Source organism: Diabrotica virgifera, chromosome 5 (genome assembly GCF_917563875.1).
Source record: "Diabrotica virgifera virgifera chromosome 5, PGI_DIABVI_V3a".
Taxonomy (NCBI): Eukaryota; Metazoa; Arthropoda; class Insecta; order Coleoptera; family Chrysomelidae; genus Diabrotica; species Diabrotica virgifera.
Genome location: NC_065447.1, coordinates 9,014,110 through 9,039,212, shown reverse-complemented (window position 1 = coordinate 9,039,212; position 25,103 = coordinate 9,014,110). Strand labels below are relative to the sequence as shown.

The 25,103-nt window shown below is 32.8% G+C and overlaps 1 protein-coding gene across 1 annotated transcript in view; it reads right to left on the bottom strand.

The window, feature by feature from the left end:
- The window catches only part of LOC126884928 (BAI1-associated protein 3), a 368,259-nt gene that overhangs the window by 284,911 nt on the left and 58,245 nt on the right, over positions 1-25,103 (bottom strand). Inside the window, exons 2-3 of the mRNA XM_050651279.1 lie at positions 15,657-15,759; positions 6,501-6,794 (exon numbers count right to left, since the gene is read on the bottom strand). Coding sequence (XP_050507236.1) covers positions 6,501-6,794; positions 15,657-15,730 — 368 coding nt within the window. The 5' untranslated portion in view covers positions 15,731-15,759. The remainder of the gene's footprint in view (positions 1-6,500; positions 6,795-15,656; positions 15,760-25,103) is intronic.

Below are 25,103 nucleotides of genomic sequence, written 5' to 3'. Positions count from 1 at the left end.
TTATGATTGCCAATATGATTTCCAACATTCGAAACGGATAGGAACCAGAAGAAGAAGAAGGGTCTTTGGAAAATAACGCCCTAGGGAAATATATAATATTTAACAGACTGTGAATACATGTTATTAATTTGTCAAATAATATAACAATCGGCCATTAACACAATAATTACTATTCTATTTTAATAAAGTGGTTGTCCAGAAATGTATGTCAAAAATCTAAAGAAGCATGACTCGAAAAATAGAAATTTATTTAAGATTTAATCTACTAATAATTATTTACGTAAGAGTTCATATTTTATATCTTCTTAAACTTAACATAATAAAAAGTACTAAATAATGTAAAAAGACCCTACGACATTTTTTGCGATTACTGCTATCTCAGAATCACATTAATCTTCTGTCTACTGACCCTGCCGACGGAATAATAAAGGCCATTATTCTTTTGATACATTCTTTACATTCATGTTTAGAAAACCTCCTCTATATTTTACAAGGACTGCAACAGGTTGCGTTCGATCCATTTTTTATTTGTTATTTGTTCACATCCACTTTAGTGTGATTAAGTGACAGCAACAGTGCTCTCCTTGTTGGTTTGTTTGTTTTTATATTCAAGTGAAGACTTAATTGCTACATCGAACGCACTATAAAAGAACGGCACACTAAGACAGATACATTTTAATGGAAAAATAAGAAGTTCCTATTTTTGGTGTAATATTTTTGTAAGCACTTTAAGGACGTTTCCAAAAATTCCCGTTTCGTTTTTGTCTTTTTCTTTAATCTTTTTCATACTTTTTATTTGTATTCGAGACTTGCCTTTTTTGTGAAAACGTTCGAAATATTTTTCTCTATTCTGTTATATTCGTTATCTTTCATTATTTCATACAATGAAATAATTAAAATGCATAAATTAAGGGAAGAAACAACGAAAATCTGATACAAAGAGGAATTATAGAAGTGAATGGACAAAGAGGAAGAAATAACAGAAATAGTAGAAGAAGTATGGAGAAATAGAGATGAATTTAAAAGATGAAGAAAACAACTGTTATACGAAAAAAGAAAAATCAAAGGGAATTGAAAACAACGTAATTTTAACCACATTTTAAATGCTTCCAATCTATTGAGACATTGTTTATTAGGAGTCCATGTCTCCACACCGTAAAAAAGAACAGAAAATACATAAAACTTTAGTACCCGTTTTCTAAGATTGAGGCTGAGGTCTCGACTACATAATAATATACATATGTTTCATATTATGGAATGCACTTCTAGCCTTTTCTATTCTAACTCTGATTTCTGTGGTATAATCCTTTGTTTTATTAATGTTTGTCCTAAATAGTTATAATTTTGAGCTCGTTCTGTCGTCTTATTATTTACGTGTAGATTGATGTTTTTAATATTTTTCTTTGATATAACCATAAATTTTGTTTTCTTTGTGACGGACCAAATTCTTTACTCGTTGCAACAACGCTATCTAAAATTCTTTCTAGATCTGTAATATTTTCTGCTATTAGTATTGTATCCATTACTCAATGGGAAATATATCACCTTGAGCAGGAAATATCACTTTTCGTTAAAATACCTTTTTTCTGCGCAGCTAATTAATATTCACTTATTTTTATATCATAACAAAACAATTAATATAAGTTCACTTGTACAAAAAATATAAAGTTCTAATTGTATTATCTTTTATTATTCATTTTAACAAGTTCGTTTCATTTTGAGCTGCTTATTAGCGATTGATTTATAGCATAATGTATATTTTATGGATAACTCTATGAAATGCATGATTCATAATACAATACATATTGTTATTGAAAAAAGCCTTTCAAACGAATAAAAAGTAAAGTGCTTGAAGTAAAATTGAAGTTTACTTTAATTTGAATTTTTCAATAATTAAAATCTTGGTTTAACATAAGAAAGCTATAGAGGAACATGATACGCAGATTGAATTATAAATGTGGTCAAATAAGAATATGTAGTTTTCCATTTTTTCTAATAGCAGCATCATGTTGGCCATTTTCAGATCGAAACATACTTTAACCCTCTTTTGCCCAAAGGAAGAAATCCTCAACCCATGATAATTTCCTTATAGCATTTTATAAAAGTATATTGCAAATAAACCAGAAAGTATTAGTGCTTAAAATTTGTGAACAATTAAACTTAAATAACATAATAATAAGTCACTTGAATAGGTTTTCATAAAAAAATTATTAGAATAATAACAGTAAGTAAACTGAATTTACCGCTTGTGTTGATGGCTTGAAAAACGCGCACACTCACAGAACAACAAAAAAAATCAACATTACTTAATACATAGTTTGAAACCGTTTAAATCAAACACATATAGCCAAAAGTATATATGGAAAGAACAGCTGATTGTGACAACCAAGGTTTGAACTATTAAAAAAGCCCGCAATATTTAAAAAATCAATAATTATAAAGTAATGTACCTTGTGAGATACATTGGGCAAAAAAGGGCTAAATTCGAAAAAACTGAATTACTTGATGCTGATTTTACCATCTTATTCCGCTACAGCCTTTATTCTTGTGAAGCAGTGTATGTTTTGTGTTCAAGTGGCAATGACAACATTGATGGATTCGACCGTTACTTGATGGAAGTTCATTTTATCTAACAATAAAACACTGAAATCGTTTGTTTTCTACACTTCCACAAAATTTATTACAACTATGTGACTACAGCTGTTTCGGCAGAGTGCCTTTCTCAAGTGATTTAGATTACTATGGGTTTGTCTTTTTAAAGTCTTTAACTGAAGAGGTTGAGGAGTGGGGAGCTGTTTGTCTCGAGTTGGTCATTCAGAATTATATCTGTATTTTTAAATTTATTAATTTCCATAGATTTTAATAAATATATCTTAAGGTCTTTATTTGGAATATGCAGAATTTGAAACTGTTCATTAAAATATTGATTATGATCTAGAAGATGAAGTGCGTATGTAGAAGTGTCTGTTTTTCTATTGTTGAAAGCCCTTTTGTGTTCTGCTACCCGTTTGTCAAAAGTTCTGTCTGTTTGACCGATGTAAGTTTTCGGAAATTCACCACAAGTTAGTTTGTAAATACCACTCTGTAGTTGTTTTCTCTTTCGGCTCTTATTGTTCTTAATATATTTGCTTAAGTTGTTGTTAGTTCTGAAAGCTGGTGTTATTCCTTTCTTTTTTATGTATCTGGCTATTTTTGTAGTTATCTTGCCAGTATATGTGATAGAGCCGAAGGTACTGGGTTCTTTCTGTGGTAGTGGATAGACTAATTTCAGGGCTTTCTTATGGAGTTTTTGGTTTAAAAATTGTTTGTTCGTTATAGCCATTGTTTACTTCTATTTTTTTTAATGATGTTCAGTTCTATCTCGAAGTTATTTTATGACATGGGAATTTCTGTTAGTCTATGTATCACGCTATGGTAGGCTGCTAGTTTGTGTTGTGTAGCATGGGATGATGAATTGTATATAGTTGTGTCAGTATGGGTGGGTTTTTGATATACGGAGAACTCATGTTTGTTGTGTAGTCTGGTAATTGTTACGTCTAGAAAGTTTATGGACTTATTCTGTTCTGTTTCTATTGTGAACTCAATGTTACTTTGGAGTAAATTAATGTATGATAGAAATTGGTCAAGTTGCCTTTTACGTTCCTGTAAAGCATACTAGTATATATCATCCATTAACAAAATTTTAAACCAAAAACTCCATAAGAAAGCCCTGAAATTAGTCTATCCACCACCACAGAAAGAACCCAGTACCTTCTGCTCTATCATATATACTGGCAAGATAACTACAAAAATAGCCAGATACATAAAAAAGAAAGGAATAACACCAGCTTTCGGAACTAACAACAACTTAAGCAAATATATTAAGAACAATAAGAGCCGAAAGAGGAAACAACTACAGAGTGGTGTTTACAAACTAACTTGTGGTGACTGTCCGAAAACTTATATCGGTCAAACTGGCAGAACTTTTGACAAATGGACATCAGAATACAAAAGGGCTTTCAACAATAGAAAAACAGACACTTTTACATACGCACTTCACCTTCTAGATCATAATCATTCTTTCAATGAAGAATTTCAAATTCTGCATATTCAACATAAAGGCCTTAGGCTATCTTTATTAGAATCTATGGAAATTATTAAATTGAAAAATACATATATAATTCTGAATGATCGACTCGAGACAAACAGCTCCCCACTCCTCAACCTCTTCAGTTAAAGACTTTAAAAAGACAAACCTATAGTAATCTAAATCACTTGAGAAAGGCACTCTGCCGAAACAGCTGTAGTCACATAGTTGTAATAAATTTTGTGGAAGTATAGAAAACAACCGTTTTCAGTGTTTTATTGTTAGAATGACAACATTGTTATTCCGTGCCTGGATGCGAATTCGTGCAGCTTTATTTATAAATCGTTTTTTTTTCTCCACCACTGTTTTGTTCTAAGGTTTAGGTACATTCGTGATAATTTAGTATTTCCTTGTTTTTGATTGGAAAATAATTGTTTACAATTTACTTTTTTAGAGTTTCGCTAGAGTTTTAGAGAATTTCGCTCTGTCATTCTCTAATATTGAACTAGACCACTGAACTAATTTACCCGACTAAATTACTGGACTGTGTTAATCAAATAATTCGGGGAACCGTCTCTCTGGATACACTTATTAGGAAGTGTTTGTACAAAGTCTCCAATGGTTATGAATATGGGTTTAATACCAGGAAATAACAGGAAAATGATTGCTGTCTTATCAAGTTAAACGAAATATGCAAATTATTTTCAAATTTTACTTACTCAGTAATTTTCAAGGAATTAGGACATAAATATATCCTCAATAGAATTTGGTATAATTTGGTTATGTCTATTGAAAGAAGCTGCGAAAAATGAAAACTGTTTTTTGCATATTGGAAATCACAAATCAGAGATTGTTTATGAAAATATATGTACAACATAGGAATAAGAAAAGAAAAATACCTGTGTCAGAATAATTATGTTTAAGGTCAAAAATATATAATGTTTTCTACAGTTTTGGTAACATACCAACATACTTTCCAACGCATGTCTAAAAATCGGTTATACCATTAAAAAGTTACCGAGCTCAGAAATATTACTCAATTTTTATTTAAAAAGGGGAAAATGTTTGTGGATATGTATGTGTGTATGTACAAGAATAAAAAAACCGCTAAACGCCGTAAAAATGAGTGGCGCATACAATATTCCAGCTACAAAAGATCTGATATGAATATTACGTGGCGCGAAAATGTATTTTCATTTTGATGCAAAATAAAATTCTGGTTTTATTTTAAAAGATTTTTCCGATAATATTTGCTATATTTGAAGTAAAACGCGCCACAAAAGAGTAACTTTGATACAGTTTGAATTTTGAAACTCTTTTGTGGCGCGTTTACTTCAAATTTAACAAATATTATGAAAAAATCTTTTAAAATAAAACCAAAATTTTGTTTTGCATCAAAATGAAAATACATTTTCGCGTCACGTAATATTCATATCAGCTCTCTTGTAGCTGGAACATTGTATGCGCCACTCATTTTTACGACGTTTAGTGGTTTTTTTTTATTCTTGTATGAGTAGTTTTTCAAAGTTATTTATAAATTAAATGTATGAAGTTGAATGTATCTCCACATCTCGATAAGGGCTTAAGGACCGAAGAGAAAAACGGGGTTACCCTTTACAGTGATTCTGGTATGTATTGGATTGATAATAGCTCTCCTTATAGCCAATTCTGAAGACAATCTCCAAAGGCTACTGCATGCATTTAATATTAAAGCTAAATAACCAAATATGCTCATAAACACCGAGAAGACTAAGTGCCTAGTAATTTCCAAAGAACCGATAAGATGCAAATTAGAAATTGACTGTAAACTGTGGAACAGGTGAATCATTTCAAATATCTTGGAGCTGAAATAACAAGCTATGGAAATCTCTCAAAAGAGGTCAGAGAACAAACAATGAGCGGCTAGAATCTGAGGATGCCTAAAAGAAATCGTATGGAAGAACAAATATCCAAATACTGAAAGAAAAGTCATAATATATAAAACAACAATAAGACCTATTATAACATATGCGGCAGAAATATGTAAGACCAGATACAAATCGAACTTTTACAAATTTAATCATGAGAACAGTTGAAATGAGAACACCAAGAAGTAAACAAGGCAAATTCTACGTGACAGAATAAGCAGTGTAGACATCAGACAAAACTGTGGAATACAGAGCGTAGGAAGGTCAGATCGATACTATAGGTGGGTAAGACAGAGATGAATATATTGGAACAAACGTATAAAGAGAATGGAGGACAGCAGACTCGTTAAAAGCACAAAAACGAATAACCCAGTAGGTAAAAGACCACAGGGTAAACCACCAAATGGCGAGAATGCTGGACCTCATCGTACGGCGAAGACTTGATGGCAATGAACAGGCAGTAGCCTACTAGCATGATCGGTCATGCTAGAAAGAAGAAGAAGAAGAATGAGAATTGTATAACTTACCCAGATTTAACATTGACGTCAACCTCCGGCCAACTTGTCCTTCTGCAGCAAAAAGTGATTTGCTTGTCGGGAGTAGCACGCGGTGATTTTTGCCGAAACGAGCCCGGTCGACGCGAAGGGCTCACGGGAATCGGACATTCCAGGTTGCTTTTGCGACGTTGGACGAGGGCCACGGCACCCGGAGTAGGTATCACTTTCGGAAAACCTGGAGCGTTGCCATCTGCTGAGTTGCTGCGGGAACCCGACGGTACAGCTGCAGCTTCGGTCGCTGTTTCGGTTCGAGAGAGCGAAAATCTGAAACAAAGAAAATACAGAGTAGATCCAATATAAATTAGATATAAATATAGAATAAAAAGACAGAACTATAAATATTATTTTGGAAAAAAATAACTAAACAAATATTTTCTAAATATAAACATTTATAAGAATTTTTTTCCACCAAGATTGCCATTTGTCCTTCTTCATCTACAATGTCCTTTCAGAACGTTGGTTACCATCATACCTATCTTATTTTTATACATTGCCACCCTAAATAGCATGCTTGTATCAACTCCATACCAATCTTGCAAGTTCTTCAACCATGAAATTCTTCTTCGTCCTGGACTGCGTCTGCCTGCTATTTTCCCTTGTATAATATTTTGAGGTCAGAATAATATCAGAAGTACAGAATCTGCATAGATCATCATCTGCCAATCCCATCAGCTTCAACTGTCTATTCAGTTTAGAGTGTCATATTAGCAGATCTACTATAGCCTTGACTGTTTTCCTGTCTTTGCTAGGTCTGCCGTAAATTTTGGAGAAGGAATTGTTTCGCCTATATCTATCCCGGTAAGTTCCTTCGCCATTCTACAGTTTTACTTGATAATAGTATAGTATAGAGCAGCGGTTCTCAATCTGTGGTACATGTACCGGTAGTACATATTATTATTTGCGGTGGTACTCAAAACTCAAAAACTTAGCCAAAAGCAGTACTATTATAGTTAAATAGATTACCTAGCTAGATAGATAATTCAGTTAGGTGGAACAAAAAAAATAAAAGTATTTTGTGGTACTTCACTCAAAAATATTGAAAACCACTGGTATAGAGTATAGAGTAGAGATTTTTCATGGAATTTTTAGAAATGAACAAATAGCTGGAATTTTTTTATTCTTATTTACACTTTTAATTATATCAACTTGAATGTGCCTATCGACGAAAAAAGGATAAACAAAAAACCTTTTTTTTATTTAGCTAATGCCTCGACAACTAATAGCCATTGGCATGGTAGGTACGGTGAATTTTTGCAGTTAGGTACCTAGTGTCATGTGTAGTGTATGTGTTGAGTAAGTGTCTTGTTACTTTGCAAAGTCGACGTCATTGTCTTTGCAAAGAGACACTAATTGTATCCGAACGTCCGATCCCACAAGGACAGAAACAATCTTCATTTATTAATTTATAATAAAAGAAAATTTCTGACCCTGGTGAGATTCGAACTCACGACCATTCGGACCTTTCGATCCAAAGGTAGGCGCACAAAAAAATCTTTATTATGTTTAATTGAACAAAATGTTACAATAACATTACGAAACTGAAAATATTTAGATTTTTCTGTCTAGAATCTTAATAAAAGAAAGCCCTTTAAAAATAACGTCATATTATATATTGATTATTCCAATTTTTTTATTTCTGCCACCTATCGCTATAAGGAAAACAATTTTAGTTCAATAAATCAAGTCTTTGTGCGTTACCTTCGCTCTCCACAGGTAATCACTCATTTTATTTTCCCAAATCTCTTTTATCCTCTGGCAACCTCGAACTGAAATTTCCGCGGGTAACTTAAAAGCCGAATACCTATAACTAATCGTCGACTTGATGGAGAATTCTTGTATATTGGAAACGTTGCTTGACTTAAACTTAATAATGATAAATAGTTGTTCTTAGATAATGAAAAACGTCAACTTGTTTAAATAATTTTGTTGAACGTGCCGTATAAACTTCTAGAAAAGATTCCCAAGATAACAGGGATTTTTACTAAAGGTGGAATAAAACGGATTCGGCAGGAAAAGAGTATAAAATCCATAAAATATAACAATCCTCAGGAAAAGAGAGATATAATCCATGAGACTGGCAAACATGATTTTATTGATGAAGCGGATCTTGTGTTTCCCTCCAAATCAAAAACGGTTTTAAAATCCCAACCAATATTAGTTGGTTGACAGTGACATTAGCGCATTTTGTTTGTGTTAAATATGTTATAATTTATTATATATAGTTATATTATTATAGTCGGTTCGCTAAACTCAGACACAACTGGCTAGTAATTTTAGTAGGTAATTTTTTTATTTTTTGCCAATTTAATAATTATTTTTTGCCAATTTTACAAAAATTCGCAAAATTGCTTACCAAAATCACTAGCCAGTTGTGTTTGAGTTTAGCGAACCGACTATATAGGGTGTGGCAGATAACTGGCCTATTAGAAATATCTCGAGAACTAAAGGCAACAGAATCATGAAAATTGGAATAAAGGGGTTTTGAGGGATGATCTATTAAATGAAAATATTTTCATGTCTTTGCAACTTCCAGTTATACCGGAAGTTGCTTATAACTTGGTTTTTTAAATGGGGCATCCTGCATATTTTTATATTTTTGGATTCTCCTCAATATATTCTTTCTTAAAATATGAGATTTTGTAATATTATACAGGGTATTTTAAAAGATATTTACGTTTTTTTATTAATTTCGTAGCAACATTCACACCCTGTAGAATTGTAATAGTTTGACATTAAAAACTCTGCTTACGTTCAAGTGATTTTTAATATAGTTTATTATCGTTAAGAATCATTAGTATAGCTAATTTTGAAATATTAGTATACAGGGTTGGTCGAAACTCAAAATGAATATTTTCTGAGTTTTCTTAAATAGAACACCCTGTATTTTAGTGTTGTAATGAAATGATATTTCATAGTACTTTTTTATTTTATAAGTATTCCCTATACCTAACTGCTTTAATTTGTGAGTTATTGGTGATTCAAGCTAAACAATAATTGCAACAAAAAATACGTAAAATTTTATTAGGTTGGCCATGAAAATATGCAATCACAAACAATTTTTCAGAAATAAATACATATTAATCCAGACCGATCCTTAAAATTACCAATAATGGTTTAGCTATCAAAATAGCTACGTAGTTAAGATTGTTGGTGCGACTAACAATTAAGCACAAATTAAAGCAGTTATGTATAGGGAATGCTTAAGAAATAAAAAAGTACCATAAAATATCATTTCATTACAATACTAAAATACAGGGTGTTCCATTTAAGAAAACTCAGAAAATACTCATTCCGACTTTCGACCAACCCTGTATACTAAAATTAAAAATTTAGCTATACTAATGATTCTTAACAATAGTAGACTATATTAAAAATCATATGAACGTAAGTAGAGTTTTAGTTGTCAAACCACTACAATTCTACAGGGTGTGAATATTGTTACGAAATTAATAAACAAACGTAGTTATCTTTTAAAATACCCTGTATAACATTAAAAATCCTCATATTTTAAGAAAGAAGACATCGAAGAGAATCCAAAAATGTAAAAATATACAGGGTGTCCCATTTAAAAAAACGAAGTTATAAGCAACTTCCGGTATAACCGGAAGTTGCAAAGAGATAAAAATATTTTCATTTAATAGACCATCCTTCAAAACCCCTGTATTCCAAATTTCATGATTCTGTTGCTTTTAGTTCTCGAGATATTTCTAATAGGCCAGTTATCTGCCTCACCCTGTATATTATATTTTATAGGTAAATATAAATGTACATTATAACTTTATGAAATAAGTCCACCGATAATGCGTTAATAGCCATTTCCTATTTGTAAGATATGTTGACAGTAGGTACAAATTTGTGCTTATAATTTTTCGGAAACAAATAGAACTTAAATTAACTATTTTTTGTTGTATTTTTACAATAGGGCTGTTCATTCACAGTCATTTGTTTCGAGCTTCTGTAATATGTCGTATAATCCGTGTATAACTAATATTATAAATATACAGATTATACAACATATAACAGAAGCTCGAAACAAATGACAATCGGTGAAAAGTCGATACACAAGATATAATTTGGTAATAGTAGACAACCAATTATTCAGCCACGTACTATAGGTAAAAAGTATTTAGGTATTTTTGTAAATTATAATTTTAATCTCGAGTAGTTGATAATTATATATTTTACTAATAAAATAAGAAGGTTCGTAGGGAAAGTATAGTATTCTACTCACATGAAATGGCTATTACTTACTCTGATGAATTACGACAATCGCCTACGGCTGGTGTTGCAAACTTCATCATCGTGAGTAATAGCCATCATTACATGCTCGTTGAATAATATACTATTTCAACCCCTAGAAAACATATTAACAACACCTACTTTAACGTCAGAATGAAAGCTAATCTGCAAGTAGATTTTGCGGGCATATACACAAAGAAAGCCAAAATATACGTCACAAATTTAAGAGAACCTGCCAGTATTATTTAGCTTATACAACGTAAATGGTAAATGGAATCAATAGCTGCATTCGAAACGTTATCTGAATTTACAAATGTTTGAACACGGTTTCGGTAAACTGATTAGATAAAACTAATTAAATACAATGTGGGCTAATGCTGACAATTCACTTTGAATACCTAAAATGTTTACTGACAACTATGCCAATACATACCTTTCAGAATATAGAGATACTCTACAAGCTATATCGCTTATCTTTATATCAATACATCTTCGTTTATATCTGTCGTATGTGATAACAGCTTGTTTTTTAATAACGTTGATGATAATTGACACTAGGACCTAAATTTCAATAAAGCTCGACTTTTTGCAGTACAAAACAAAAATAAATCGAAAAATGACTGAAGTAGAGAGGTCGTGGATTGCAACTTCGATTTGCAAAAGTTTTGCACAACCAACAAGTTGATTTTATTATTAAGGGATTAAAAGATCTCGCTAATTATTTTTATTATTTTAGATATTTCTTTGGTATTTACACTGTTGAGCAAAGGTTTACTCAAACTTCTTTTTAGGGTTTGTATCAGGTGGAAAAATTGATTTTTTTTATGTTAAGTTTGAGACACCCTGTAGGGAGGACAAGGTACTACAAGGGTTTTATTTCACTGATCTCTTTAGAAACAAACAAAATAGACGATTTTAGTCTTTAACATTGAGTTTTAATTTAAACAATACTAAATTAACAATAAAAAAAACAATAAACACAACTTTAAAAATAGATACATAACGTAAACAGTTCTGATCGACACTTTTAAGAGTTCTTTTTCGACCAGGTGGGCGGTATGCACAGTGCAACATAATAGAGACGAGATTTTTTAATGGAGGCTTTGTGATGTTTTGGGGTGAAATTTACTTGACAGCAAGAACGGATTTGGTATATTTACGTCGAGGTTCTTTAAACAACGAAAGGTATATTGCAGATATTTTCTTTTTTTGTTCCTTTCGCATCTTATATAGAAAATAGTTTCATCTTATTGCATGGTAAGGCAGGACCTTCCCACTTAACCGTGTGGCTACTCAATATTTAAGTAAGATAAATATTCAGGTATTGAATTGACTCCCTCATAGTCCTCACATGAATCCTATTAATGACTTATGAGAATTCGCGTTATTAGTTTACGTTATATTCTGTTTTATTAAGTTTTTTTAACTGTTGTTATTTTTTATTGCAAATTTTGTATTGTTTCAATTGAAACACATCTTAAAACCATCTGTTTTCTTTATTTTTAAAGACATCAAGGAAATAAGAAATAAGAAATAAGAAAACAAAATGTTCACAAAACATGAGACTACGACATGATTTCGATGTATACCTGTTCTTCCACCTTTATATAATCTGTTCCTCCATACAAGGTGTCTCAAACTTACCATAAGAAAAACAGTGTAAATATCAAAGAAAAATTTTAAATAATAAAAAAATTAGCTGAATCCGTTTATCCGTTCACGAGAAAGTCAATTATGAAAATGAGCATAATTTGTGGTGGAGCAAAACTTTTGCTCTACCACATACCTAATGTTTTCACAAAAGTTTTCGAGCGAAATTAAAAGAGGAGTGCGACAGAGGTGTGTATTGTCACCAATACTATTCAATGCATACATACCTAATGTTTTCACAAAAGTTTTCGAGCGAAATTAAAAGAGGAGTGCGACAGAGGTGTGTATTGTCACCAATACTATTCAATGCATACATACCTAATGTTTTCACAAAAGTTTTCGAGCGAAATTAAAAGAGGAGTGCGACAGAGGTGTGTATTGTCACCAATACTATTCAATGCATACTCTGAAGAAATTATAAAATGAGCTCTTGAGGGAGAAACAGCAGGAATAGAGATTAATGGAACGCCAATTAACAACATTAGATATGCGGACGATACTATCATAATAGCGGACAACCTCCGAGATCTCCAAAAGCTAATGAACAAGATAGTTGAAGATGGAGAAAGATATGGATTATCAATAAACATCAGGAAAACTAAATTTATGAGGATATCAAAAACCCGAAATAATGATGAAAACCTGACAATTAACGGTAAATCTTTAGAATAAGTTGAAAACTACAGCTGTCTTGGCCCAATAATTAATCACACAAACGATTACTTCAAACACATCAGTCCGAATAGAGAAAGAGCGAACAAACTTCAATAAAATGAGAAAGGTACTTTCTGCAAGTGAACTGAAATTAGACTTGAGAGTTAGGCGAGCAAGGTGTTATATTTTTGAGAGTTAGGCGAGCAAGGTGTTATATTTTCTCAACTGTGCTTTACAGGATATAAGCATGAACACTTTACGCGTCGAATACTAAAAAGTTAAAAGCATTTGAACTGTGGGTGTATAGAAGAAACTTGAAGATATTATGGACCGAACATGTAACAAACAAAGAAGTCATGAGAAGAGTCAACAAAAGAATGGACATATTGGAAACCATCAAGACACAAAAGCTACAATACCTGGTGCATGTTATGCGTAATGAGAGATACAACATACTTCAATTAATTATAAAAGAGAAAATCCAGGGCAAGAGAAGTACAGGAAGAAGAAGAATCTCATGGTTGCGTAACTTGATGGAATGGTGCGGATGCACATCAACCGAACTATTCAGAGCAGCAGCATCTAAGATTAGAATAGCCGTGATGATTGACAACCTCCGTCGCGGAGATAGCACGTAAAGAAGAAAACTTTTGCGGATAAGTTTATAATATCGCATTTAGATTTTAACAGTAGTTTAACATTGATCTCTCGAAATTATTTCAAGTAAGAGTTCTTCAAATATATGTAGAATAAGTATATATCGAAATTTTTTATATTGAAGTCTATTAAGCAAAAGTTTTCATCCGTCTCTAATTTTTGGTGCACAAGCCAACAAACCCGTAATCTTCTTTCTTACTTCTTTATCCGTTTGACGATGGACGATTTAGAAAACGGATGCCATAACTTTTTTTATTAACTTCCCACTGCATCCATCGGAGTTACTTAATATTTCGGTCAACAGTTGTGAACTTAATGTAATTGGATAGAAAGTTTTGAAACCATTTGCAAAGCCTTCGAGGGAATAACCCGTCAGGAAATTGCGAGACTCTAGGAAACACTTGATTAAAGGCCGAACATAACAAGGCCAGAAACTTGATCGTCGTCGAAGTATTGCGATGCTCTTCTCAAACTTCTCTGATTAAAAAATGATTAAAAGATTCTCCGGAATAATGGCTTTCGACGATTGTTTCTGCACTCTTGAATAATCAATTCTACATAGCGATTTGTATGCTGTATAAATTTTTTACGACACAATTGTATTGAAATTATTTTTAAGAAATGTTTTTAAAGAAATTCTATAGAACTCTGGGCCGTATTAGATGGAATGAATAACTCAAGGATTGATTCCAGATATATAATATTCCTAAAATAATTAACGGTAATGCAACTATGCAAATAAATGTAGCAGAAGGCCTAACAACAAGCAAAATAATAACGGAAGGAAGTATTAGATAGGGAGACACCATATCTCTCCAAAACTATTTACTCATGCATTAGAAGATATGTTCAAGAAGGTAAATTGGAAACAACGTGGAATTAAAATCGATTGCACATTTCTAAGCCACCTAAGATTGGCCGATGACATACTAATAAGCAACAATACAGAGGAACTTATCTGCATGCTGAAAGAACTTAAACAATAATCTGAGAAAATCGGTTTAAAAATGAAATTAAATTTCTAAAACAAAAGTGATGACAAATCAAAATATCACAATCGACTTGGATGGAAGTGAAATCAAAAGGGTCGAAGAGTATGTATACCTAGGTCACACGATCAAACTAGGCAAACAGAATCAAACGGCAGAGATAACTAGAAGGATCCGAATGACTTGGGCAGTAGTAGGAAGCCTCAGTGATGTGTTAAAACACAAAAAGATACCAATAATTCTACAGAAAAGGGCATTCAACAGTTGTATTCGACCAGTTATGACTTATGGAAGGAAGACCGTGACACTTACAGAGTTGTCAGCCAGTAGATTAAGATCAACACAGAGGGCTAGCACAGAGAATCTAACGAGCTATGTTGGGAGTATCTCTGAGAGAACATATACGAAACGAGGACGTATGAAGCAGGACGAAGGTGGAAGATGTAATTGGAAGAATTGCGCAAATGAAATGGAACTGGGTAGGACACGTGGCACGGCAAAGCAACGAAAGGTGGACGAAAAACATTATACATTGGAGACCACGCGAACACAGTCGTAGTAGAGGTAGACCACAAAAACGATGGCTAGACGACATCAAGGCTAAAGTAGGGAGAAACTGGCGCCAAATAGCACAAAAAAGAGAAAAATGGAGAGCTCACGGGGAGGCCTTTGTCCAGGAGTGGATGCAAACACGCTGAAGAAGAAGAAGAATAATAGAATATCCAGAACGTATGCGATTATAAAAATATATTGATACACCATTCGTTGTTATTTAATCGTCAACACATTATTATTATAAATACGTGAGACTATTTCTCATAGCCTTTAAAGGCACAATTTATACTAGGCCTTTAGGATTCTAATACAAGTTTGTGTTTTTCATAATTGCGAAAATTCGATAATAGTAATACAAATAAAAAACCATAAATTTACTCACCTCTTTGGACTTTTTAGACTCAATCCTGCTACACTGTTGCTCACGTATTCCTGCAAGGAATTCAGGAAACTCATGGTGTTGTTGCTGACGAAAATTCCAAAACCTGCAACAAAATTTAAAATGTCAAAGTATGCGAACTATTTTGGGATCTGGTTATAGCCGTTAAAATCCATAGCATTAAAATTAGTTAAAAAATGATTAAATTAACGAAATTATTTCATTCATAGAGATTTTGACCAATAGAGACCTACCAAAATAAAAATTACAGCGGTTATTTTTTATTGAGTTTACCTTCCAATCGTGCAGTAAGATATTTCATCACGTATTTAATTCTGTCCAATTAGATTATTATTCTTCTTCTACGGCACTACAGCCCAAATTGAGCCTTAGCCTCCTTTATTTTTTGCCTCCACCCTTGCCTGTCTGTGGCTGCTCTTCTCCATACACGGACTCCTAAAAGGGCTTGTGCGTCGCTGTTTACTGTGTCTTCCCAGCGCTTTCGTGGCTTCCCAACCGGTCTCTTTCCTTGCATTCTAGCATTCAGTACTCGTTTTGGTAGCCTATCCTCTCCCATTCTTATCACATGCCCGGGCCATTGCAATCTTTGTATTCTAATGAAGTTTGACAGGGGCGTTTCCTAAAGTTGATAAAGCTCGTTGTTGTATCGACTTCTGAAGATTCCGTTTTCCCTCACAGGTCCTAGTATTCTCCTAAGTACTTTCCTTTCGAATGTGTCGAGTTTGTTTTTGGATGTTTCTTTCAGGACCCAGGCTTCACTGCCATAGCATGTTATTGGTCGAATTAAGGTTTTATAAATTCTCATCTTTGTATTTCAGTGAACACTTTTAGACCGAAATATATGGGAGAGGGCAAAATAAGCTCTGTTTGCCTGCGTTATTCTCTTCCGTATTTCTCCATCTTCTGATCCGTCGGCATATATTCTACTCCCAGGTATGTAAACTTTTCAACCGTTTCAATGTCATCTTCATGTATAATGTTTTCTGGGACTATATTTCTTCTCGTCTGAGTCATTATTTTTGTTTTTTTTTGTGTTAATTTCCAGACCTAGCATTTTTGTTTGTGTTTTTAACTCTGCATATGTTGAACCGTTCGGTTCGTCAGTAGATTTCCTCGTCCAGTTTGCATTGGCCTAACCGCATACTCCAGTGCCAGGTTAAACAATGTTGGGGCCAGCCCATCTCCCTGCTTTAGTCTCTGCGAAATGTTGAAAAAGTCTGTCCGGTGGTTTTGTATTGCCTGAGTTTCATTAATTGTGGCTTTAATGAGTCTTATTAGCTTGTGTGGTATTGCCAATTCAGCCAATATATAGTATAGTTTGTTCCTTTTGACTGAGTCGTATGCCTGTTTGAAGTCTACAAACACGTTGTGAATATCAACATCGTGTTCCCATGTTTTATTCAAGATCTGTTTGACTGTAAATATTTGATCCAGTGTCGATGTTCCCCGTCGGAAGCCCGTCTGATACTCTCCAATAATATTTTCTGCTAGCGGTTGGAGCCGTTGGTTTATAATATACGTGAGGACTTTATATGCTGTACATAGTAGAGAGATTCCACGGTAGTTTTTGCACTGGAGTTTGTCTCCTTTTTTATAGATCTTGCATACTATACTTTTCTTCCAGTCGTCGGGTATTTTTTCTTCTTGCCATACGTCGTTGACGAGCGCGTGGATGTGACTTGCTAGGTGGTCGCCACCTACCTTATATAGTTCTGCTGGTATTTCGTCAACTCCCGGACCTTTATTGTTTTTCTGGGCCTTAATGGCTTCGAGAACTTCCTCTATGGTTGGAGCTTTTACTCCATTCTCTTCTACGTAGATCATACCCATTTCATCTTCCATGTCTACTTGAGTTCTAAGTAGTGTTTGAAAATAATGCTTCCAGGTTTCTATGACGTTCTGTTGGTTACTGATTATTTGCCCACTTTCATCTTTGCATAGACTTGTTCAGATTATTATTATACCGGGAATATTCTACGGAGATTATATAGGTACTGGGAATATTTTTAGGTAAATTGTTTCTGTTTAATTACAACTAGCTTCCTAGTTTTGACAACTGTCTATTTAAGAAAATGAACCATAATAGACTTTTAGTCCTGCATCTTCTAATGTCAAATTGTCACGAGGACAACACAAATCAGCAATTTTAAGCGCTCGAGTGTATTTCGGTAAGATTATTTCATGAATTAAACTGTATTTATAAATAATTTTAACTAATATTTTATTGATATATCCGTGAATATTTACTAAACTGTGCTGTTCACTTTGACAAGTTGAAAAATGTGTGTCACATCAATGGGGATAAATGTCACTGAATGTTTTTATACAAAGATTTGAATTTTGTATGTAACCGTTACAAAATAACCTGTGGAATATCACACGATAGTAAGAATAAAATGAGAAAATAATGTTCCAATTTTTTCTCAAACTTGTTTCCATTCGGCAATAGTCACTCGAGCCCTCCGGACTCTCGTTTCTATTGCCAGACAACAAGTTTTCGAAAAATTGTCTTATAAGTAGTACATTCTTTCACGGTTTTTGCGGTAAATTTTAAAGATCCGCTTGGATTGACATGAAATTTGGCATACGTATAGCTAACATGTCTAAGAAAAAAAGTGATATGATGCCGATGTGTGCTTTGGACCTGGGGTGAGTTTCACCCCATCTCGGAGGTGAAAAAATATATGTTTAAGATATGTCCCGAAATGGATAAACTGACTAATTTTAAGCAACTTTTGTTCTATAGAGTTTTTTCACCAAATCAATACTTATTCGAGTCATTTGCAAGTGAAAATATCATTTTTCAACAAAATAACCACGTTTTTAGACGGTTTTTCGCAAATAAGTCAAAACGTAAGCATTTTGTCGAAAAAAATATTCTTAGCAAAACTATAGCCTATAAAAGAGTAAAAAAATGGTGTATATATTAGGTCTCTATACCTAGCAAAAGCAGAGTTATAGATAATGAAAAATACGTTCATATTCGAAAAATTACAAATAGAATAATTCAATGTGAAATATCCAAATAATGAAGCACTCTTGGGGAAATTGCATTACAACTTTCTTAAAGTGTTTAAAAAGAGCTTTATTTTTGTTTTTATAAAAGAAATTTCTAGCATCAAATGTAAGCAAGTTACACTCAAAATAAAGTTGGTCCCTTTTGTTTTGGCAAAAAAATATCAGGAAGATCACACCCCAATTAGTAATTTAAATGAAATAAATTGTTACCGCTTCACAAGTTAGTTTACTTATGTTGTTTTTATATGATCTGTAAGTTTCATCGATTCAAAGTACTTATTTTTGAAGGAATGTGGTTTTAAAATAAAATTTTTAAAAATTTTAATTTTGAAAATAATTTTTTTTTCAAAAAAACTTAAAACTTGTTAAAGTTACCAAAAATCTTAAACAATAAAAAAGCCGGCTTTATTTTTCTGAATATTTTCTACATATTTTTTTGTTTTTCCGTAAGACAAAAATTGGTTAAGATTCGGTGTTTCAAAATTTGCATACACTCGTGATAAGTGATTCGTTCAAGCCCTTTTAACTACAGCTCTTTCAAAAATAAGAACTTTGAACCAATGAAACTTACAGATTTGATCATGTGATTAATACATACTCGAGTAAAAAACTTGTGAAGTGGTAACAACTAAGTTCATTTGAAATGATAATATAATTAGGGGATGATTTTCCCGATTTCTTACCAAAAAGAAGGGAACAACTTTATTTTGAGCGTAACTTGTTTACTTTTTAGTCTAAAAACTTTTTTTAAAAAACAAAAATAAGCATTTTTTAAACACTCTAATAAAACTAAAATGAGTTTTCCCCAAAAAAGTGCTTCGTTTTTTGGTTATGGCACGTTAAAATATACGATTTGGAATTTGACGAATATGAACCTATTTTTCATTAGCTATAACTCTGCTTCAACTAGGTATATTGACCTAATATATACACCATGTTTTTCACTTTTTTACGTGCTATATTTTTGATAAAGAAATTTTTTTCGACCAAATACTTACTTTTTGAGTTATTTGCGAAAAACCGTCTGACAACGTGGTTATTTTGTAAAAAAATTAACATATTAACTCACAAATAACTCGAAAAGTATTAACTTGGTGAAAAAACTTCATAGAACAAAATTTGCTTAAAATTAGTCATTTTATCCATTTTTCACCCCCAACGGGGGTGAACCTTACTCCTAGAGCAAAAGCACACATCGGCAAAATATCCCTTTTTTTCTTTGACTTGTTAGCTATGTGTATGCCAAATTTAATGTCAATCCAAGCGGTTCTTTAAAATTTAGAGGTTTTGCAATATTTTACCTTTAAAGAAAGTACTATTATTATTGTAAATTTATTCTCACTCTCTTGTGATATTAATGATGGTTATTTTTTAATGATTTTAACTTCCAATCGTGTAGTAAGATTTTTCATCATGTGTTTAATTCTGTCCAATCAGATTATTATTACATTCGTAATTTTCTACGGTACACAATTACAGTGGGAATTTTTTTTAAGTAGATTGTTTCTGTATAATTGTAACCAGTTTCCTAGTTTTGACAACTGTCACATTTAAGAAAGTATCCATAATAAAGTTTTATAATAGTTCTGCATCTAACGTCAAATTGTCACGAGGAGAACACAAATCGGAAAATTTAAGCGCTCGAGTTTACTTCGGTAAGATTATTTCATGAATAAAACTGTATTTATAACTAATTTTAACTAATATCTTTCTCTAAATAATTGCTAAACTGTACTGTTCACTTTGACAAGTTGAAAAATGTGTGCCACATTAATTAGAATCAATGTCAGTGACTGTTTTTATACAAAGACTTGAATTCTATATGTAAGCATTAAAAAATAATCTTACGAATATCACACGATAGTAAGAATAAATAAGAAAATATTGCTCGACTTATTCTCAATTTTCTTGTCATTGGGCAGTAGCCACTTGGGCCCTGCGGACTCTCGTGTCTATTGCCAGACAACAAGTTTTCGAAAAATTTTCTCATTATTGTCAATTGGTTCGCACTCTCTTGTGATATTAATGCCGATAATGCTTTTCGATAGTTTCCCGTCGTAAATATTACGTCAGATGCTCTTCGTTGCTACGGACAAATGAATATTCAGTGACGTTAATGATAATTACTGTTTTACAACGTGTCAAATAGAATACCATGAACAGGTTTAGCAAACATTCAGGCAAAGATATCAATACAATGTTAGTTAAAATGATTTAAAAAACAGCTTTATTCATGAAATAATCTTACCGAATACTCAAGCTCTTAAAAATCACCGATTTGTTTTGCCTTCGAAACACTTTGAGATAAGTTTTAAAAACTAAAACTGTCAAAATGTCACTCGGGATCGGGATACAAATCGATAATTGAATGGTGGGCTACAACCACGGTTATTAGACTTTATTACGGTTGTCTTGTCCGACGGTGGTGGGGAGACTTATATTTTTGACTTTACGTCACAAGAGTTTACATTCCCATATTTTTAAATGATTTTCGATCATTGAATGTGTGTTATTGTGTATGTATGTGTATTATTTGTGTTATTATGAAATAATTAGACAAATAGTACACATTTTATCTTATACCGGGTGGTGAATCGTAAAAAGGGCCATAGGAAACTCAATGTAAAATTCTGAATTGTTGAATTCCTGCTTCCCTAATTATTTTACATCAAAAGTCATGAGAGAATACTTGTAGAGAATTAAAATCTGTATTAAAATCAAAAGTTAAAATTGTTCTACGATTTAAATGTATTCCAAAATTTTGAAAAATATGATACATTTGCCACAATAGGTATACGTGTAAAAGTAAGGCCACACGTTACTATTTAACTGACAGTGCTCACACCATTGACTGAATAAAAAAATCTTTATTATTAATCCTTTCTCCGCAACTGAGGGTATCTTATCAACTGTATTGTTTTTAAACAATAGCTGATAAAATAAAAATATTGACAGTTCAAAAATGGGAAATGTTCCCATTTTGGGCTACAACCACGGTTCTTAGACATTACTACGGTGGCCTAAATCGACTAACCAATGAACATTAAGGGTGAGATTACGTCACGAGAGTTTACTGTCATTTGAATCGTAATATGATTTTTTTCAAATCCTGAGAAAACCAAGTATTTTAGAAAAATTTAAACGCAGGATGCAAGATTACATTATTACCGAGGGCGGAAAGCCCCTTAGAATAAACAAGCAGATTCTATTGAATGAAATATTTGAAATTAAATATCACACTTCTCTTTTATTTCCAGCCCTGTAACTTATTAAAATAAACATTCTAGAAGTTTTCACGGACTTTCAGCCCTCGGTAATAATGTAGTCTTTCATTCTGAGTTTAAATTTTTCAAAAATATTTATTAGTTTTCTCAGGATTCGAAAAAAATGAATACAATTAATTAAAACACATTGAGAATTTTGACATGCGTCAAAATTTTGCATTAACTCAATGTAAAATTCTGAACGTTTTGAACTGTTGAATTCCAGCTTCCCTAATAATTATTGTACATCAAAAGACATTAGAAACTATTTGTAGAGCATTGAAATCTGTATTGGAAATAACTGTTAAAATTGGTTTACGTAATTAAACATATTCCAAAATGTTGTAAAAATGTAATACATTTTAGTTTTCAGCCCAAACTTAGGCCACACACAATCCAATAATGTTCCCATTTTTGAACTGTCAATATTTTTATTTTATCAGCTATTGTTTAAAAACAATACAGTTGATAAGATACCCTCAGTTGCGGAGAAAGGATTAATAATAAAGATTTTTTTATTCAGTCAATGGTGTGAGCACTGTCAGTTAAATAGTAACGTGTGGCCTTACTTTTACACGTATACCTATTGTGGCAAATGTATCATATTTTTCAAAATTTTGGAATACATTTAAATCGTAGAACAATTTTAACTTTTGATTTTAATACAGATTTTAATTCTCTACAAGTATTCTCTCATGACTTTTGATGTAAAATAATTAGGGAAGCAGGAATTCAACAATTCAGAATTTTACATTGAGTTTCCTATGGCCCTTTTTACGATTCACCACCCGGTATAAGATAAAATGTGTACTATTTGTCTAATTATTTCATAATAACACAAATAATACACATACATACACAATAACACACATTCAATGATCGAAAATCATTTAAAAATATGGGAATGTAAACTCTTGTGACGTAAAGTCAAAAATATAAGTCTCCCCACCACCGTCGGACAAGACAACCGTAATAAAGTCTAATAACCGTGGGCTACAACAACGTTGTAAGCGACAGATTGGGTCAAAGTGAGGTTTTAATGCAATATTATTGTATATCCAATGACCAATACGAGCATCTTTCAATCAGGCTAAAAACATTTTACCTTCCCCGAGTTTTTCGTACCGCAATATTGTATCCGTATTGTCATAAATGACTTGTCAATAAGTTTTTTCCATCTCCTGCATAATCTTAATTCTGTCGCTTACAACATTGTTGTAGCCCACCATTCAATTTTAGAGGTCTCGTGTAATTACTACTGAATATTTTACAAAATATTTGTCTTTTAACATAACAATATACATATAAGAAAGTTATAGCTACAGTCATAATATCTGAACTCCTATTTTGCACACGTGTATCTCAACATTATAAAGAATGACCGGTTCAATTTGGGTATTGATCCGGAAGTTTTTGTTCCAATGAATCTCGGTGTTTAACAATCGTTTCCTAATTAGTAACTCTCGGTTGGTTCATATCCGCATATCCGCGCTTCCTTGCATTCTCTTCCCATCACAATAATTTACCTTAGCAGGATCGTTTTTAAGTGAACACCGTCAAATTAAACGCCTGGATGCCTCTAATGATTTTACTTTGGAAAACTACTGTCGTAGAAATCTTTGAGTTGTGTCAATGTTTCATTTCAGTTTTTTGAACTCTTGATTGTTTCAAGACCAAAGATAACAAAATGAGTGCAACATTATTTTTAGGTAGACGGAGAAATATTTATGTAACGGTATTCTCTTAAGAGGCAACAGTAGCGATCAACAGGTAGCAACAAACGCGGTCCAAGATTGCGGCTCTAATTTTGAATATTTTGTCTAGATATTTGGCACACATATTCGTAATATACCTAATAAAGAATGGCGGTACAGAGCCCAATTTGAGAAATATGTTAGTATGTGGAAATTACTCTATAACTAAATAAAATACTGCAAAAAGGAGCCTGTACCGCCATTAAGAAGAACAAAAAATACACTTTCTTCAAATAAACGTTTTATCCCATGCCTAGATTGTGTGTCACATTGGATCTACTAAAAATCAATTTTCTATAACAATAAATCGAACGTGACTGACTCGGCAACATTTTCAACTCGTTTTTGATAGTACAATGTCACTGTCAGTGTCGAATTACCGATGCACTGTTGCCTCACTGTTAAAAGTTCGCAGAACTTTCGAAAAACAAAACTATTGATAACGCGCTACTGTTTACTCTTAATCAAAGATTAAGGGAATTTAAGAACATTGCACTCTAACACATGACTGGCTAACATACGCATATGCAGCTCTTCCTAAAAAAAGCAAGAAAATGTGAAGACCATCGAACTGTATCCCTCATGCCGCTAAGACTTTTGTGCAAATAATTTATAACCTAATTTACAATAAGTGTGTGAAGAATATCTGAGTCGTTCTCAATATGGTTTTATAACAGGTAAAGGTACCAGAGTAGCAATTATGGGATTGACACTGACGGCAAAAAGGTATATTGAGGTTCAAAAACGGCTGTATGTGTGATTTGTCGATTATAGAAAGGCCTTCGACCGCATCAAACGCGGAAAATTAATCGAGGTGCTAAAAGAAGAAGGGTTGGATTGAAACGACATAGCTATCGTAAGTGGTACATGCTGGAACCACACAGGATACGGTCTAACAGAGAAAGGAAACACCAATTACATAAACATAGAATGGGGAGTGCGTCAAGGGTACATTTTGTCCCCCCTATCATTTAATGTATATGACTGACGAACATATAATCAGATCGCCCAGAAGATGCCAGGGTCAATGGAATTATCATAAACAATGTAAGATATGCCGACGACATCGTAGTATTAGCGGAAACAAAAGACCAACAGAAAATATTGATGAACTATCAGAAGAAAGTCAATAGCCTGGACCTGGACATTAACTTTTCCAAAAATAAAATTATAGTAGTCTACAAAAACCCCCCATGAACAAATTACAATAAGATTGAGAACACTAAAGTGTTATGTGTGGTCTCTACTATTATATTGCTGTGAGACATTAAAACAGTAAGACGTCAACAAACTGAATTCATTCGAAATATGGATGTACCGCCGAATCCTAAGAATAAACTGGACCAGCAGAACTACGAATGAAGAAGTACTGAAGAGAATGAACAAACGTCCTC